The following is a 19,518-nucleotide window of genomic DNA, read 5'->3' on the forward strand; positions in this document are numbered from 1 at the left end:
TTTCTGCTTTTACGTGACTCGTTAGCACAGAGTACCAGAATGTCAACAGTGTAGGACCTTCATTCTTCAATTATATTGTACTGGCCAGTTGCAGAGATAGAGGTCATTTGTGGAATAATCAGACCCATAATAAATTACACAAAACCCATAACTGTACCCGTTAGCTGTGTCTGCCCCTTCAAATTGCCTCATAGAAAAATATATGGTTGAGTGAGTCAGACAGCCTTGCATCAGCACAGCTCTGTGCATCCTTTATGTTGGCCGTCTAAACAGTGCATGATTGCTAGGTCCGTACACAGGGTCCGTACATAGTATGGTGTGTCTGGCCCCCTCTAACGCCAGTTGCTCACTCGAGCCCTCACCAGTGGAGTCTGTCTCATGCCTAGGCCTGCTGTGCTCGATTTGAGACAGCAGACAGCACTGGCAGAGCTCTTTTGTGTCTGATCAGGTATTCGGCTCGGTACCCTGAGCTAAGCCCCTGCAAAAACAAAGCAAATTAGACAAAATATGTTGGCAGCAAAGAAAGAATGTCTGTCCGTCTTTACTGCCCGTGTCTGTTCATGTCAAGCCACAGAAGTAATGCATGCAGATAAATGTTTTCCAAAACAAAAAGTTCTGTTGCTAACATAAAACTGGCAATATACTGAGCATTCATATTTGATGTGTAAATGTATTCTTCCTGGGTTCATTTTAAAAGAAGAAAGATGAGTGAAGAAAATGAAATCGCCTAGAGTATTGCTTTAAGAAGGAATACTTGACAGTAGTGTATGTCATATGCTTAAGAAAGGGCCTACCATCACAATTTGTTAGAAAGTAGACCCCAGATTTGCTTCAGTGATTATCTGTGAAGGAGTGGTTGAGATTAACATTTCACAGAGGGAACTGTGACGTGTTTCTGCATGAAACACACAGAAAAATGACATCAGAATACCTTTCTTTAAAAACAAAAGCAAGGTCAATTTCAGCCCTTCATTGCTAACCCTTTTCCTGTTTATTCAACAACTGAAGGCAATAAATGCCCACTTTGTGTACTTTTCCACTTCCTTATTTGCACGGTTTCTGAGAAAATGAATCCATTATGCTATTTTAAAGTAATTTAATAAACCCTGAGATCTTGTTTTAGCAAAATAAATGATCCATGAGCCAGGATATTTTCTCCTTAGCTGCGCTCTGATAATAAACAGCTTTTCTGGAGGGAAGAGACAGGACATGGAGAGCACTTTTTCTTTGAGACAAGAAAAGGGATATATTGAGAAGCAGGGTATATGTACTGCCCTGGGATCCTTGTCAATTAGCCCAATGTTTGTGTTTGAGGTTTCGTGGCTAAGGTTGCTTTTTCAAAAATAGATGTATCTTAACGCTCGTTAAATCCGGACTTGAAATGGTGGCGTAGACCTGCTGGAGTTCTTACACCAGTCAGCAAATATTACTAAGAAAATACTAAAAAGTAAGTTCACACTCCAGGCCTTTATTCTACACAGTATGGGCATCAGGGCTTCCCATAAAGCATTGTTCCCCCTGCCGGAGAATCCACCAATGCAGGAATGAGCTGCAGCGATGCATCAAAACATAAACCCACGCACATATAGAGACATCTATAGGTCTGTGCATATATATACACTTTTAGGGACGTTAGCTGTAGCATTGTTTGCAATAAGGAAAAGATCAAAAGATCACTGCCATCATTGCAGTATCACAAAGGCAGATCGTAAAATGGTCAGACCTGTGAAGCTGCTGCAAGGCAGCTCCTCAGAGCTGAAAGTAAGGCCAACCGCTTTTGCTTTTGTTAATGCCAGCTCTGCAGTCGTCCGGGTCGACACTTCAGTCCTGTGAGTGCGTGAGAAAACGGGGGGTCAGGGCTGACGCATCGAGCCCGCTTAGCAAGACGCAGGTGCGCGCCGCTGGGTTTCGGTTTCCGACTTCCGAAGGCGTAGCGACCACATCTCCATGAATCTGCCTTCCTGTGGGTTCTGCACAGCGCCCAGCCCAGATCCCGGCACTGCGGGCTTGTGAAGCAACTGCGCCGGTTTCCCCCTGTGCTGAAATAACATTTAGAGTGCAGGTTATTTCTTTAATAGAATCTGTCACTCGAGTGAAGAAGGGTGTCTCTGTTTTGGCAGCCAAGTCAGCTGTCTGGGAGAGGTTGCAGTAGTATGTGTTCTGGCTCTTGGCCAAGAGGTGTTGAAAAACAGCCTTGTCTCTCCCCCCCCCATCCACCCCCCTCACTGCCTGCCACTCTCTAGAGAAACTTGTTTGCTCTTATACACAGAGAGATGACAAAGCATGAACAAGAAAGTCTGCCAGGACATTTATGATGTTAAACCTGCTCTTTTTCTGTGATAACTAAATTATCACAACCATAAGATCTCATCTCTCCAGATTCTCCCCCAAATTCACTTGATGGGGTCAGTGCCCGGCTGCAGATATTGGGGCTGGACCTGCTCAGGCACGTTTGCAGCAGAGCTTTCTTTCCTCTTACTGCGACTCTAAAGCTGGGAAGAGCTTATCACGTCTGTACTCCCATAGACATTCGTCCCAACCTCAAATGCTAAAATCTGGCAGCATTTTACATTCAGTTATTTTAGGATAACTGTTCTTTTTTAAATTTATCCATTTAATCTACAAAGTAAAAAAAAAAAGGCACTAGTTAAATTGTACATTCACAAGAAATTTGTTTGAAAACACCCAGCCTGAAGGGACATCACTAAATATAGGATCACAGCAGCTTAAAGTACAATGTAGAACATTCCTTATTTGGGACTTATAGAGCTGCTAACTTTAATTTAATTATCCCAACTGGAGTTACATTTATTACATTTGATATATTACTAATTATTTATGCTCTACCAGTGATTCTCTTGCAAGGAAGCTTAGGCTTGACCCAATAATAAGCCTAATTTGCTTTGTTGCCTGCTGTAAAGAAAGCTATGCACACTAACGTGATCGAAGTGCTAATAGTGCTACTAGTACTTGCTGTTAGATGGTTGTGTTGTCTAGCAACACAAAGTATTCGCAGTGGGAAAAGACAAGCACAGAATGATACATATGTGCCTCTCAGCCTGTCATCTCTCAGATTCTTATTTTAGACAAGAGTCTAGACTTGATCAGCTCTGCTCAAGAATAAAACCCACATCCTTCCACTTAGTTATGCTGCTTAAACGCCTGATTAAAGGAAAAGGGCTTGAAATGTTCTGCTGCAGACTATATGGCCCATTTAGACCTACATCACCTCCAGGCAGAGATCAGGAGAAATCTAGACATGAGGCATGCAAGGAGTGTGCTTCCTAGCTTTTCATCTGATTCAGATTCTACTTGGAGCGATCAGCCAGTACATGCTTAATTTTTTGGTCTGTGTTAATGGCATGCAAAGGAAACTGTGGTGAATAATGTAGGGGCACAGAGATGCAAGGTGAATGGCACTGAGGAAGACAGAAGCTGAAACGTTTTTATGAGACCACAGGCCTTCGCTGAAAAAGCGGCAGTTTCTTGTTTCTCGGTTTCTCCGTTTCGGTGTTTCCCTTTATGTTAAAGAACTTGTCTGTATCCCCCCCCCAACCTTGTTTCTCTCACCCTTGCTTCTGTTTTAACAAATGTGGCGGCTGTCTGTCATGAGAAATAAAGTGCTCAATGTACAATAGCCTAGTCGCATCTGAAAGGGCATCTGACAGCTGAAACAGAAAACAGAGACTGCAAAGTGTAACGTGGATCAGAGTTACACGGAATTCAAACTCAGAGGTGGGGAGAATACCAAGGGGGTTACTTGCACACTTCCTGACTAAACACCTGCCAGACGTCTTGTTGAAGGTGGGTGAAGCCACAATGGTTAACTAGCATACAGTAGGTATAGAGGCAATCACCCATAAGCATGTTGCATCCTTCTCAGCTAGTCAACAATGCAGCAGGAAAAGAACATGTAATCTGTAGTAGAGCTGCTTCATGACTTCGCTTAGCTCCTAATATGTCATTTATCTCCAGGCTGCTGAAGAACATCACAACGTTTGGACAAAAACAGGTCTCTCGCGTATTTGCGTATAACTACTGTTAAAACACAGCCCAGAAGAACCTTAACAGACAGTGGGGGGAAAAACGGGAGAGAAAGTAAAGTCAAACGCAGAGAAAGAAATTCAGATTCTCAGACTTTTTTTGTTAAATGAAGTGCAATTCGTAATTTTCCCAATTAACGTGAACATTTACCCTCTCTCTCCCCATAAATACTTTTGAAATCTAACTGCGGGCCAAGCACTCTCCCTTTATTGCCGAGATTAAGTTTCGCTGGCTCCTGAAAAGTCGACACTGCGCATTTAATAAAAGAACTTGTGTTTAATGTCTCTCTTTTCAGAAGGGAACATATGCTTGCCTCTTGAATAAAAAAAACGAAGCAGAAATGTAAAGAGGGGAAGTCTAGCATAACAGCTCATCAATCAGGAGTGTCTTACTTTGGTGAGAAGCTGTCATTGCCACCTACTGAATAAACACGCTCTGTGCATGGCTAACTCTGCCTTCATCTGCAGAAGAAAGCACTAGGGAGGGCTCCTACAGCACAGGTGCAGTTTATTAGGTAGTGTGCGTAGCCATTCTTCTATGTAATTAAGTCAAATACTGTTTTTTATTAGCTTTTCTTTCTTCGCAGTCCAAGTGCTCAGGATTGTCATTCATTAGGTTGCCTTAGTCCAGACTGAGAACATGGACCATGGGGGTGGGGTGGCTTGTGCTTTTACAGTATATGAGGCAACCGCCAATCTGCAAATGACAAAATCTCACCGTCTGGTCGAAGCATGCCTGTTTTTTTTTTCTTTCTCTTTCTTGGCTGCTACTGGAATTTATCTTGTGCGGCAACCAAAAGCAACATGTGAAGGTACGAAAAAACAAAAGCAGGAAAAACAGCATCAAGAAATGTCAGGGGTTCTTTTTTTGTTTCGCTGAAATGTCGTGTTCGGCTCCAGCTGTGGCAGGGCCCAGTAGACTGGATCTCTCCTACCCTCAGATCCAGTTATTTGACAGAGAGTTAAAGCTGAGTGGTAACTTGAAATAAAAAGTTGTAATGTAATGCCCGCAACGTAATGGACAAGGGCCCTAAGAGGAGCTTACCATGGTATGTCACGGTAAAAAGTAGAAAACATGGTGATAAAACATCATGGGCATGTCAAAGTAAATCAAATCATAATCGAGGAAAGTGAACGCGTGGTATAAGCATGGCACACTCGTGGGAAAACTGCAGAGGCAAAAAAAAATCTTTTGGATTTATAGCGGCAGAAATTCATAAGGGTGTATGTAGCACATGTATGGGAAATAAAAACCTTTCAGTACCAGATGGTAATTCTCAACCCACTGGATGTCGACATCAGCATTGATCACCATTAAATTGCTGCCTTCACTTCAAGAAGGTTTCGAATTCAAAAGCTCGCCATCCTAACTTGTTATTGCTGGCAGCCTCCGCAAAGGATAACCTGTCTCTCAGCGCTAAGTAGGGGCACCTGCAGTTTAGTTTGGAATATCCTGAATGTCGTGTCCACAGATCCGACACGACAAAGAAATCATTTTCAACATCACGCAGATCCAGATGAGAGGCCCTTTAGATGTACAGATCTGTGGCATTCCCCATCAATCCCCATGCCTTTATCCAAAACCTAGAACAGTTCTGCCAAAAAAGCACTTTTCACAAGGATTTGAAACACTGAAGTCTTAAATGAAGACCTAATTGACAATCTAACATCAAGAAACTACAGCTAAACTTGTAATAAATACAGAGAAACATATCAAGCTATGTGGGTTTTTGAGCATGCTTGACACAAAAGCACCGAGCAAGAGTAAATTGCATTTTAGTTTATTACTGAAAAGCCTTGTTATAAATAATATAGTATTCATTTCTTTATTGTCCTAGGTTTCAGAGAGCTGGCAGCTTGAGGCAAATAAAAACAATATCTTTAATTGCTTTACTGGCTGCAGTTTATGCCATTTTTTTTTCTTTTTAAGCCATGCTAAATAGTCAAAGGAAAGCAGGCAAATATTTTAAAATCGTGGCTGTAGTTTTAGCTTCCTTGTGTGCCATAACAGCTCCAACGCATCTCATCACGTTATGGTTTACCTTTAATTGTATATTGGTGTATTATTATGGAACACTAAGACAATGGTTCTGAAGTACCACCCTGTCTTCAAAATAGCAGACCTGATTGTCTAACAGTTTACACCTTCGACTGCTAACATCCTTTGCACACAGAAGATACAGCCTCACACTTTGTAGGCCTCAGGAGGCCTTTTCAGCACAAACATCTGTCCTTCTCAGGCAATTTGGAAATCCCTGGTCGGTTTGCACAGTGCCATAAACCCACTTCCTGCTGTGCAATATATAAATAGTAAACTCATGCATCCTGAATAGGCCCTGCTTATCTGTAAAACTGCCTGCCGTTTAGCAAAAGCGCTCATGTGACTATGCTGGGATGTGTTGTCAGTCGTTGAGAAAGTTGAACAAAACCTTCGCAGATGTGCAATTAAGGAACACGCTTGCGTTTGACGCAGAAGTTATTTTTAAACCGATTTTCTGTTAACAGCATTAGAATATTTTTAATCAGCCCTCTCCCCCCCTCAAAAAGTAATAAAATAAAATGTTACTCTAACTAGCTTGAGGGGCAAAAAAAAGCTTTGGTACTGTCAAGGCCGTTATTCATCCCTGTAAATGAACAAAATCTTTATAAGCTTTCACTTCCAACATGAGCTGCATTCACTGCATCTGTGAGCCTCAGCTGCTAGAATCTTTCAAAGGGGCTGTGACATCATGGTAGCAAAAGTATCACTTCTGTTTTCTGGAAAACATTCTGAAACACTCAGTACTGAGCTAGCTACAAAACCATTCATGGATCTGTGCTGGGCAAAGGCTGCATAGTTGCAGCTAGTCTGTTGATAGTGTGAATTTGATTTCAGTCCACCAAGATGTCGCTAGATTAATAGACGCATCACACAAAAACCAACATCTGTGCACATTTCTTTCAAGCGCCCCTCCAAAAATTCAATTCTCTCCTTTTTTTTTCCTGAAGACCATGGTAACTGCTGCCAGTACACTGCATCGGGATAGGCAATGGAGAGGTCTTGGCATAATCTGTAGTGCTGTGCCTAAAACTAATGAAACAACAAACAACAACAAGAGAAGACCAGATGGGAAATAGTTACAAAGTTTTATGAAGAAAAAAAAAAGGATGGCTTTTCTGATTACTGGTCTAATAGTAACTTCAAGTCAACATAATGAACACCAGACTTGCATAATGAACGTTTCTCCCACTGTTCCCTCTTAAGGCATTCCAAATCTACTGTAAGTGCAGCGTGTTTCCTCTCTTCTGCCAACTGGACCCCAGCCAGTCTATTTCCTACTAAAGGGATATTTACTTTCATCCCTTAAGAGTCAGCCAATTCATCACAGACCACCACGGGCTAAAAAACTATATAAATTATCAGCTTTTTTTTTTGCAGAATATTATTTCCCTTCAGTTGTTTGAAGGAGTATAAATCTTTTAACAGAATGCACAAGCCTAGGGGCTTCTCAGCAGTTTCCTCCTCTCCCTGAGTTTGTACAGAAAGACAGTAGCGCAGTGTCTTTAAGTGTGTTAGATAGAGCCAAGGCTCAGACTCAGACTTGGCATGCCCGGAACCTTTCCGTATGGCGTAAGCAAAGCCAACTTCAAACATTTGAATAATGAGCTATCAGTGGCCGACTTTGTTAGGTACTAGAAGAGACTGTTCCCTTCCCAAGGAAAAAAAAAAAGACATATTGGCTATCTTTACTGGATCCTGTGGCTTTGCATTTTGCTTTGGGACAACTCAGGAAAAATCAAAACAGAACAGTATTTTGATATTTTTCATTCAATGCTGATGAGGCTGGACAGTGAAAGTGCAGGCACATCTGCATTCAGACGCCATGACTGGCCATGAAGCCTCACGTTCACATTGAGAACAGTTACATCCATTGCTGCTGCTGATAAGGTCTGGGGTGGGCTGACAACAAAACATTTTTTTTTGCCAAATTGTAGCTCTGTTCATAAAGAAAAGCCTTGGAGAAGTAATGACTTCCATCAAGGATCCTTAAAACTAGCCCCACATTGAATCCGTCAATAAAAAATAACTGATGTTTTCTTCTCTTTTCAGTTCAGGCCTTGTCATAATAATTCACAAACATACACATATATATATATAACCCAGTGATCATTCCTCAGGCATCTGACACCATTGGGGTGCTTGTGAACACTTCAAATTCAGACCCAGCTATTGCTTCACATTAGGTTTATGTTGAGCTGCCCTGGGTGGAACAGCTGCCAGAGGGCTCGATTGAAAGGAAGAAAGCAGCATTATATATGTTCTCTGAAACACATTTATACTGTTCTGGTAGTTACATTAAACCCATTTCTAATGCTTCCATTATGGCTGTCGGGAGCCGAGCCCCCTGGCCCACCTCTCACAGCAATACCAAGGAAGCGAAGCTAATGCTTCCGAGTAAACAAACGTCGATATCATAACTCACTGTTTTTCCTGAAAGGAGCGAGTTTTTCAGTAATGCAGTAAATACCGCTCTGGGGTTCGCAATTGTTAAACCTCTCTCTTCCACCCGCGCACTCCACCGTGCTGGGTGATATGGGCCGTTTCTCTTTGTGTGGCGTCTAAGGAAAGGCTTCGACAGGTGAAATTGTCTGCGTAGCGTTTTCGTTAACCCCTACCGGCAAAATACTGCTGGATTGAAACACGGGATCTTATCATCTGCCCTTCAGTAGATTAGAAGGCCACCGCTTTTACGATGGCGTGAGCCCATATTATTCAACTGTACAGTCTTTACGCAGCATAGTTTCACCTGGCTCTTTGTGTGCTTATCCAAATAAACGACCGCGCGTGAATGCTGACATTCTGGCTCACTATTTACACTTACGTGGATTTGTTTCAACCTGTTAACTGACAAACACTGAAGAGTGCTGTAATGGGGCCTGTGGAGTTCTACACAGTTGAATAGCTGGCTGATTCAAATGCAGAAGTACAGAAATAACTGAAAACACTCTACTGTAATAGACTGTGCAGCGTTAGGGGCTTTCCTCTTTTTTTCAGGATGAATGCGAAGCACAATAGCAGCCTTTATTAAAACCCTGCATACCTCAGCTCGTGACAGCACAGGGGTTTTCTTAAAAGTGATCAACTTATTTTTATTGGTAAGAACCAAGTAAATATAAAATTCATTACTTCTGACACAATACGAATAGCAGGGCCTTGAAAGAATTTTTTGATTTATACCAGAAGGCCTCCTCGGTTCTTTGCTGCGAATCAGCTCTGCGAGCCAGTGATTGTCTTCCGTTATGAGCAGTGACCTGAAGAGATGGAATCCAAATGGATCACTGCCAAAACAGTACTCTTCATCCCAGTTGGCATACTGTTTTCACGTAAAAAACGCGCCCTGGGAATTACTGTTGAACTCCCAACTCACTTTTTTACATTTTAGCCGTTTTTTATCGCTTAAGCAAATGACTTTCTAATTGTTAGTGGTTTTGTAATTTTTAGATTTGGTGTTAATGTTCTCAGAAGTTATGGAAACTGAACCATGTACAGTAGTTGTAAATCACTGACCTAGCCGCTGGCAATACCTCGGTAATCCACTGTGGTCTGTGCTAACAGTGGAACGTAGATCACTGAACATGTTTCTCTTTGGAGTGTTAAGCCACACACAGCAAAACAATTGATCAGATGCCAAAAAATGAGCCACATACTTTTACTTAGCCTACAAGATGTGAAGAAAGACATGCATAACTGAAATAAGCAACTATCCTGAAAAACGAACTGTTAAAATGGGTATTAATTATTCAATCTGAGGAAAACACATTCATCCAGGAGTAATGGTGTAAGTCATACAAAATTATGAATTGACTAGAGTATAGTGTCTCTTTTTATAATAGTATGAAAGAACTCATTTAAATTGAAAGGTTGTGTAAATATTACACATCTAGTTTTACCTTTACTGCGGATCGTGGGGAATGATAGTTCATCTTCAACTCTGTCTTCCCAGGACAGAACCTTGGTTGTCAGAACTGTGTTTTACTTGGCCATATTTCCCCCCCGTCAACTGCAGAACAACAGTGGTGTGTTAGCAGAAGACTGTAACATGGCTATCCGTATCTCTGGCAGGACACCGGCAGAAGCTGGAAGACCAGCAGAAACCCACAATCTTCTCTGACCGGCTGAGCGAACTGGAGAGGATCCAGAGGGCCAGCTTGGCCAACATGCGCGTTGGGACCACCAACACCAACCAGCGGACGACCCACCAGGGTCACTTCAGCCCTCCAACACAAGGTATGTCACACAGGACAGCCCTGTCCAGTAGACTCCCACCCCCACTCCATCCCCTCGGTACACAGCTACTGTCAGATGAACACCTTGGTGTGATCCTGGGTCCCAATTATTCTGTCCGTCTTCCCATCTAAACCTAGAAAAGAATTTTGACGACAGGGGAAGATGTAAGGGAACCTGCGATGTATGATACCTCAGCTTAAAAAGACCTAGGGTCTTTGAAAAGTGCTCTTTCCACAATTGGCACTGCCAAGGTAACAGGACTTCAGCTGCAGGAGCTCCTGCTTGACCAGTACATTATTTTGCTACATTACGCTCACATGTCCTTATTACAATTGGATGGATATTGAAAAAAAAATGAAAATGAGTTGCATAACTACAGGACTTCAGAAGCAGTTGCGTAATGGAAAAGATTACGCCCAGTCCGGATTCATAGGATTCAAAGTCCATTTAACACCTTAAATCAGCTCCTAGTTTAAAAATAGATGTTTTTAATTGAATTGGGCATGATCCATGTTTTGTACACTTGCTGGAAACCAATTTCTGGAGAATCCCTGCTTTGCATTCTAATTACAGTGTTCAGCAAGCTTGCACAGACTAGCCACATGTATTTGTCTTCACATGCTCAGTAATTAATTCGGCAACCCCAAAAACACTGTTTTGGTTGTGCTTACTGGTTACAGGTAAAGATGATTTTTAATTGATGATTCTTTATTTATTTAATAGACGGTGATAAGCATTAAAGACGTTTGGCACCGCCTTCCATTCATACCATCTATACCACAATAAAGCAAACTGAGAGCAGTGAGATCAGCAAGTCTGTTACTGTTGCAGGCCGTGCTTTAAATGTAAGAGGTTATTCACAATTTCAAACACTGGCTCAGAAGACTTCCAGTAAAAGGAATCTCACAGAGCCTTCTTACCTCTGTGCATTGTAGGTAATAAAAGTTCTGAATTCAAAATGCCATTCTCTTTAAAATGTATCTTAATTAGTTTGATTTTTAAGAAACTTTGTAGATTGCCTCTTGTCTGCTAGGGTCCTATCATTTGATTGTGAATGGCTGTGTATAAGCCCTGTGAAAGAGAACACTTTGCTCCTAGCCTCTGTCCTCTGCAGGAGTAGCACACCCTTTTACACCTGAGCAGGAATTTAACAGCTCTTTGAGATATTTCTGTCAGCCAGTCTGGGGATGCCAGTTTAAGACTTTTCCTTCCAGAGAAGCCTGGTGTTTAGACTAAAAAGAAGATACGTGCAAAAAAAAAAAAAGAAAGGAAGTTTGGAATAAGTCAGTGGGTGGAGATCGGTGTTCATTCTCAGACACATTTGCTATGATGGCATGTCTCGCTGTCTACACTCGCACTATCACACTACACACCCCTCGGTCAACAATACTCTCCCACACACAATTTCTCATGGGGGGAGATGTTAATTACTGGCACACACAGCTAATGATCCTATTTATCAGCAAGGTTTGCAAATACTGAGGATATGTTTTCAGTGTTTTTTCCCCAAGTAATACAGCGTGTTACTCTGCCTTAAGAAAATACACCAACTCAATGGCCTTGAAAATCACTGCCTTGAGATCATCAGAAATGTCTGGACGTGACAAGCTATCTTACTAGACTGACACATTCCATTAGGTTCTTTTTTATTTAGGAATTTTTTACTTGTTAAGTGTACTTTTAAAGTGTTTGTACCCTTAGTGATTTTCTTGTTTTTGCTCCGATTCTTATTTTGTATCCCCAAGGACCAGAAGTAACTAAAATAACTTAAAATCTGTTATGGCATTGCAGGGTATCAGATATTACAAGGCCAAACTACCGGGCTTTAGAACACATGGCAGTGCAAATTTTCTTCTCCATTTTACCAAGCTTCTGACAAAGATTTTCTGAAACTTTGAATTCACATATTTTCTCATTTTACTGTAAGGTGTTAACATACCACACTGCGCATGGTTTAGGGTGTTAATAAGGAATTACAGAGGTTGAGGTTGAGGTTACAGAGTCCTCAATACAAGTTATATCACATATGGAGACCTAAGGGGAAAGAATCACCTGTTATGCCCCATATATATATGTCCCATATATTTGTGAATCTTATGTAATTATTTTTTAAAACACAAATCTTATATTTTAATGTCACTCTGCCAATTGCTTTTTCAAGCTGTGAAAAAGGTACATAAATAACATTATTTTCTAGATAATATATAAATATTTGTAACAGAACATTACGATATATAGTTAATAGTAGAGAATTTAAATGAAGGGATGTTAAAGTTGTGCAATGCACTATTAAGACGTCATTTAGAATATTGTGTACAATTTTTGGTCACCATGTTACAGAAAAGGTAACTAAACCAGAGAATAGCAATGTATGTTATATACAATACAATTACTAAAATAGGACTGTCCTGCTCTGACAAGCTAGAAGAATGTTTTAGTCTTGACAGAGAAGACTGTGAGGGGTTCCAGTAACAAATAGTCAGAAACCTTGCCAAAAGGCAAAGGCACTGACATAGTCAATCCAGAGAATGTCTTCAGAACCAACAGTGAAATAGCGCAGGGCACAAGCAGAAACTACAGGGAAGTCATTTAAAGTGGAGTGTGGAACAAACTACCCTGCCATTTTGATGAAGCTCATACCCTGGTTTCGTTCAAGACAAGGTTGCATATGAGATGCTTGGACCATTTATCTACTTAACATTTACAGGGGCCTGTCGACATCCCAAAAGTTAACATTTTGTACTGTGACCATGGCTCTCCTGAGATGCCCCCAAAATCTGTCTGCTTTTGTTTACTATTAAAATGTTATGCCTTCAAGCAAACTTTTCAACATCAGATCATACATTAAAACACGACACTTTCTTTTTTTTTTTACTAGGTACCTAAAGCCTTGAGGGAGGCAGTTATTTTTAAGTTCTGTTTTACTGGGTTGCTGAGGCATTACTAAAAGCACCTATATGATGACAAATACGTATTAAGCAGACTTAGCACATTAAAATGTTGGTTAAACCATAATGCACCCCTGCAGCAATTAGGAACGAGAAGGTTTGTGGTTTGTGTAGATGCTGTAGTATGCAGTAACACTTGGCACAGGCTTAGGGACTATTGGGGAGAAAAATGAACCCAAAACCACATACCTTAATCTTGCATAATACCTTTACGCCTTTCCTCCCATGGGCAATCAGAAAATAATAATTAAGAAATGAGCCTTTGCAGCAGGTATTTTGCAGCCGCCTCCCCTATTTATGGGTGCATTTGTGGTTTGAAGGGAGGCTGGCCTATGTTTCACAGGGACGGTCTCTGTGCACACCAACCAATAGGGAAAACAACAGAAGGAGCAGGTTGAAAAAAGTTAAGTGGCTGGTTTACACTTAACCCAGGGAGATGTCTAGCCTGTTATTTTTTGTCATTTTTTCCTTTGTTTTATACACAAGTTTACTCGACGAGCACCATTTACACTATAAAGTTACACTAAACACAGGCATTTATCTGTATCGAATGTTTTTAATAATGATGTGTACCCTGTGAAACCTAACAGTTGTACACTGCGTTTCGTGTCATCTTAACAGACCTCAGACTCTTTGCTTGATTGTGTAACCGCGTGTACAGTTCAACAGAGAAATTAAGTTTCCTACAATTAAAACCCACGCTTTTTTTTGTTTGCTTAAATAGCGTAACCGTTCCACTGTCTACAACACATCATAATTACTTATTTCTTAAGGAATACCGGTTATCCCGAAAAACATATTTCCTAATTCACACAGACCACAGCTTTAAAGTTTAACTTTTAAATAGAATAAGCAAGTCGAAATTACGGTGCTTGAATTTCATAAGGCGCTGTTAGACACAATTGCGTTAAGCTGGTAATGTCACATAATACAGTGCATGCTCCTTAAAAATATAACTTCCACTCATTTGGCGCTCAGGCTGTGTGCAATTGAAGAACAGGTGATGGTGTACACCTTTTGATACAGTAAACAACGTTACTAGCTTTTCACAGATTATTTAAATTCCTCCTTTATCGTCTAAAGCGCCAAATTATGTTTGGGCTTTCAAACTTTGAATTCTCTCTAAGACATACTCTGTAATATGTAACACACATCCAAGAAACATTGTTCCACTGAGACAGCCAATTATACGTTGATGTCGCAAGTTCTAGTGCAGCACAGTCAGCACTCCAATTAAGTTTCATTACGATGCGTGCATCGACAAGATCAATTTATATTGTCTGGCTGCGCACTTTTTTTCTGACTTTATTGCAATGCGCTACACTATTTACTGCCCTGAGACTCTGTAAAAGAATGGGGAGGCGCAGATACAGTGCTGAATAGTAATAAAAAAATAATAAAACATTGAACAGTTGCAAACCGTGGTATCTTCTACGGATGATGCCGTCGTCCAAAGTCATGTGACCCGAGATCTCGTGCCCGCTGTGCGTTTCCTGATTGGCTACAGGTCAATGTTTCTTGAAAGGTGTGCTGTTGGAGAATAGATGCTGGGTCTGTTCCAGGAAACATGTTTCCTTGTTTTGGGGAACACGACAACAAGGCCAACATACACGAGGAAAATGTTTGTCTCGAAACCAGTTTCTTAATGTATGCTGGGTTTCAGACTATTGTTCTGGTCTTCCAGACATGGAGTCGTTCTGTTTTCAAGTATGGCAATCCATGCACACCTTTGTCGGGAACTGAGAATTAAATTAGAAGTGAAAAGAAAATTGTTTGGTTACTCCAGGTACATTTGAAAAATAATAACAGGTGGCAAAGGATAAAGCTGGACAGAGACGAACAGTCCGAGATCCTTACACATCAAACTTATATTTTAAAAGCAGTTTCCTAATCTTAGGATTGCCTTTCTCTTACGATTTTAACATTTACTTTAATATTCTTACTTGCTAGAACGCGAGCCTTCTGTTCTCTTCTAGAGGCTGCAAGATGTCCGATGGCTGTCATATGTTTTACATTGGTAGAGTCCTCTAATACATGTTGGACTGTTTTTTAGTCCTTTAACAAGATAATTCAATGGAGAGAATGAATTCTCACTTACAGTGAGAGTGCCCACTAATAGATCAGGGCATTCCGAGGGGAGAAACTTGCTAAAGGATAAAAGCAGCAGTGCTCCACCTGGGATTTGAACCCATGACCCGACTGGGTCGAAATCCAAAGTCCTCAGCAGTACTCCTGTGCAGCTGTACAGGATGTTAATTAAACTGAGATGCAAAAATGCAGCAAAAGCATTTCCAGTACTCGTGTGCTGTGATTTTAGTACCTCTCGATATAATGATCATAATCATAATTATGAAGATGCCCTCCCCCCTCTAAGTTATGCTGAAATTCTGAAATAGGAAATAGACATTTAAGCCAACTTCATGCACAAGAACAACCAGAATTGTTGAGTGCTGTTCTCAGGAATTTTAAAGTCCTATCACAAAGCACACAACACAGCAGCACATTTCCTCGGTGACAAATTATTACAAATAAGCTTGCCAAATAAACAGAGACACGGCGACAGTCTCAGTAATGACGCAGTTCATAAACACGCTTGCAGTATTTCCTGTAGCTGCCAGTTGGGACTCACCAGTGAAACTCACAGCTTTTCTTCTACTTGTTTTTTAACCGGAATTACCCTGTTCAGGATATAGAACGTCTTTTGCACATGCAAGTGCACACTGTTGCATTCATGTGGGTCATACCAGTGTCGACATTTTAATTTCATTAATTTTAGATTTAGGTAAAGAGTGAGTGTGGGGTAGAACAGCATTGAGCGCAAGGCTTTGAACACCTGACTTGTGGGCTCAAGCAAGTCCTCAGTGCAGACACTGCTGTGCTGTAGTGCCTCGAGTGAGGTATTGCACCCCAGTGGCTCCAGTCCAGCCAGCTGTATAGGTAGGGACCAGCATAGCTGGAGGGGTGATCCCTGCACTGGACCAGTGTCCCATCCACTGGTGGGGGTGGTGAAATGCTCTCTCATCCACTTAACTCAACAGAAAGCAGTCAATGTGACTTTGCTATGAATTTTACCTAAGAAGTCAGTTGAGTATTTAACAGATCCATTGACCACAACTGTGAAGCTTTGTCCTATTTGCTGTTGATTATTAGTATCGAGGCCATCAGATTATTTTCTTTGATTACGTGATGTTTTGTATGAATCGGGATTCGATCCCATTATGAAACACTCAGTGCTCAGGCAGCGTAACTTTGTAACAGGCAGGTTTTTTTGGAGTGGCAAGCAAACTGCGTTTGCTTTAAGAGGACAGCTTTAAGTTTGTGCTCCTGTTGATGAGCAGCCGAAAAACATCTTGGAAATGAGACAAGCCAGTTTCTTAACACTAAACCTGATTTATCGGTGCATTTGCAGACACAGCCGTGTAACAGGTTCCATGGGCTTGCACCATACTGTCTGGGGAGCTTGTGCAACAGAGTGTAAATATTAAAAGTGCACTATTAGAGCAGGCTCCCACTTCAGGTTTGGGTTTGTCTTAATTTGCCTTCAGCTGTGTGTGTGTTTGTACAAGGGCAGACAGCAGGGAACGCACAGAGCCTGTCCTGATGGGGTTGGAGAGTGCTCCTGTTTGTGCTTGGTTTTTGTTGCTGTTCATTCGCGACCATGGTAGGGATCCATGCATGCCGCCCAGCATTCCAGCACTGTCGAAGGGCAGAGCAGCTCAGAAGCAGCCCTGTGTGGCTCTGCTCTTTCTGTGCATGGTCGAACGCAAGAGTGCACAGCAGCAGCCAGATTCATTTGAATAGCAATGCCCGCTTTTCACAGCCAAAGCCACATAGTGGTTTTGAGGCCAAAAAATAAGCCAAAAAGAGGTGCAGCGAACCGGGTTTTACAAATTCCGACTTTCAAAAGCTTGCAGATCCCAGCCAAGATACATTTGCTTGGAAGGTTACCGTGCTTTCAGAATCCGTGGCCTATTATTTATTTATCCCTGTGCATTGTTTTCGAAGTTTTGTCTTTTTTTAAGACAAAATTTCAAACGGTCCAAAGGAAAATGGCAGTTTTCCTTCCCAATTGGAAAACTGAAGCGGCTTCCAGCGAATAATGAAATTACAGCATAAAAGTCACTGAAATTTCCAGTGTTTCAAAAGGTGATTAATGTATTTTTCCTAAGAGAGTTTGTATTATTTTTTTAAATGAATGTGGGAAAATATTATTCTTAAATATTTGCTTTGGCTAGTTGTATTTTCTACATAGAAGAACACGAATAATGGCCACCAGCTTTGGTCCTAGGAATTTAGCTACAAGTATCTAATGGAAAAATAACTTAATTTTTTGCATTTTGTATTGAGTACAGGAAAGTAAGATAACCATTTTTAGCATGAGCAACCAGCCAAAGATTCCATTCCAAAGATCCCAAGATCCGAGATGTTGTGTTGTTCTCCCTCTTTTGCAAGAACCTACAACAGGAAGCTCTCATATTCATGTTGTTTCAATGGTATGGTTAATTACAGAAACCAGAATGGCACCCTGCTAAAATAAATTCCCAGTGACACTGATTCCCCAATCACAGGATGACAAAACCATCCACTTTCAGTAAAAAGTAAATGTGAGTTTTGACAAGGCCGTGCAAAGGAGGGACATTTTAGGAGAATTTGTGTTGAACAGCCAGGAACAGCTATGCACGTTCACACTGAGAATACAGCGGTTGCCACACTGAGGTCCACCCTGTGCTGTTCTGTTAACTGGCAATCTGTGCTCGGTATTGAAGTTGTCTGCTTGCCAATCAAAATATTTGAAGGAAATGTTTATTTTCTTCTCAAAATCACACCAGCTGCTGCACCTACTGAATGACCCCATTTATATGTAAGAATTTGCCATTGTGAAGAGGGGGACCAGATTACCAAGCATCTGAATGTTGACCCCAGATTTTAGAGGAAAAGCTGCTGCTTTTAAGAAAGAATTAAAAGCCTGTTGAATGTGGCTGAGACGAAAACCTCTGACTGGCTCTCAGCCTTGACCAAAGCAGCTCTCTGCTGACCCCCAGGTGCTGACCACTTGCAGTGAAGCAGATATCTGGGGTACATACCGCAGAGGAAGACTTGACTGCCACACACAAATCCCGAGTCCTGTGCAAGCTTTTGTTTTTTCTGCTTCAGAGCTCCAAACTAATTATTTATTAATTCATTAATTAATTAATTAAAAAAACTACCATATATCTATCAAACAAAAGTTCCCCAGATCTATAAACTGGCTTCTGTTGGAAACCAGGGAAGGGAAACAGATTTTGAAATATGATAAATGGAGCATGCCAGGGAGAGTTTTAACTCTTTCTGAGATTAGATTGTGAACGATCCCTGACAATACCTTTCAATGTAGCATGTAAATTCACTAACTGAAGGGTGACATTCAGGAGAAATAATCTTACAACTTCTTTCAGAAGACTTTATTATTGTGCTAAATGTTATTAGGTCTATGCTTTTAAAAATAGGTCTGTCTGCATTTCCTTTGCACTGTAGAATCGCTTGAAACAGCTAAAGCAAAAGCAGATTTTATTTGCATGTCTAATTGGCAGATGCCTGTGGCAGGATCATCACATTTTTTACCAGGAACGAAAGTGTTTGTTGAATCATTTTTGACGTAAGCTTGTATGTCAGAAAGATGAACCATACAACCATAAAAGAGGACAGGCATTCTGTCCCTTTTATATTTAACAAAGGCACTGAAGGCTAAATAATCAATCCATCTCCTGACAAATTCTCATTAATAGTTTTTTTCTTTAGTGACGTTTTAGCTAAAATTTCTTTATGATGCCTCTGGGATGTCTTCATATGTTTTGACACCATTTTCCTTTTCTCAACAAGCAACAAGTTCACATAATCTGGCTGTATATCTTCCCTCATACAGACCTATGAACTGCACAGTACACAGCACTACTGTTAAGAGATTCACCGTCATTTTCATTCTAAAAGATTTTGACCATTTTGTTCTTAAACACAATTGAACATTCAATGCTCTATGCCTTTTTTCTTGCATTAGCGTAAATACGTGATGACCAGATTCAGATTTCTTCAGATGCAAATTCTATGCTTCCAGGAGTAGCAATACTTTAAAAAGCAATCAGTTGCTGAGAATTAAGGTGCTGCGATTGCATTTGTACAAGTTTTGATATAACAATCAACGTAGAGCAATAATAATATTAATTCATGTCAGCTTTTGCAACTTTCGTAGCAAGCTTTGCACTTCATTTCTGTTCCAAAATGT

The 19,518-nt window shown here is 40.9% G+C and overlaps 1 protein-coding gene across 4 annotated transcripts in view; it reads left to right on the forward strand.

The window, feature by feature from the left end:
* runx3 (RUNX family transcription factor 3) overlaps window positions 1-19,518 on the forward strand; it is a 71,264-nt gene that overhangs the window by 41,720 nt on the left and 10,026 nt on the right. For all 4 annotated transcript variants that reach the window (XM_015348767.2, XM_015348766.2, XM_015348765.2 and 1 more), the window contains one exon: window positions 10,147-10,311. In XM_015348767.2, the coding sequence (XP_015204253.1) occupies window positions 10,147-10,311 (165 nt within the window). The remainder of the gene's footprint in view (window positions 1-10,146; window positions 10,312-19,518) is intronic.

This window comes from Lepisosteus oculatus, chromosome 11 (genome assembly GCF_040954835.1).
Source record: "Lepisosteus oculatus isolate fLepOcu1 chromosome 11, fLepOcu1.hap2, whole genome shotgun sequence".
In the NCBI taxonomy this organism is placed as follows: Eukaryota; Metazoa; Chordata; class Actinopteri; order Semionotiformes; family Lepisosteidae; genus Lepisosteus; species Lepisosteus oculatus.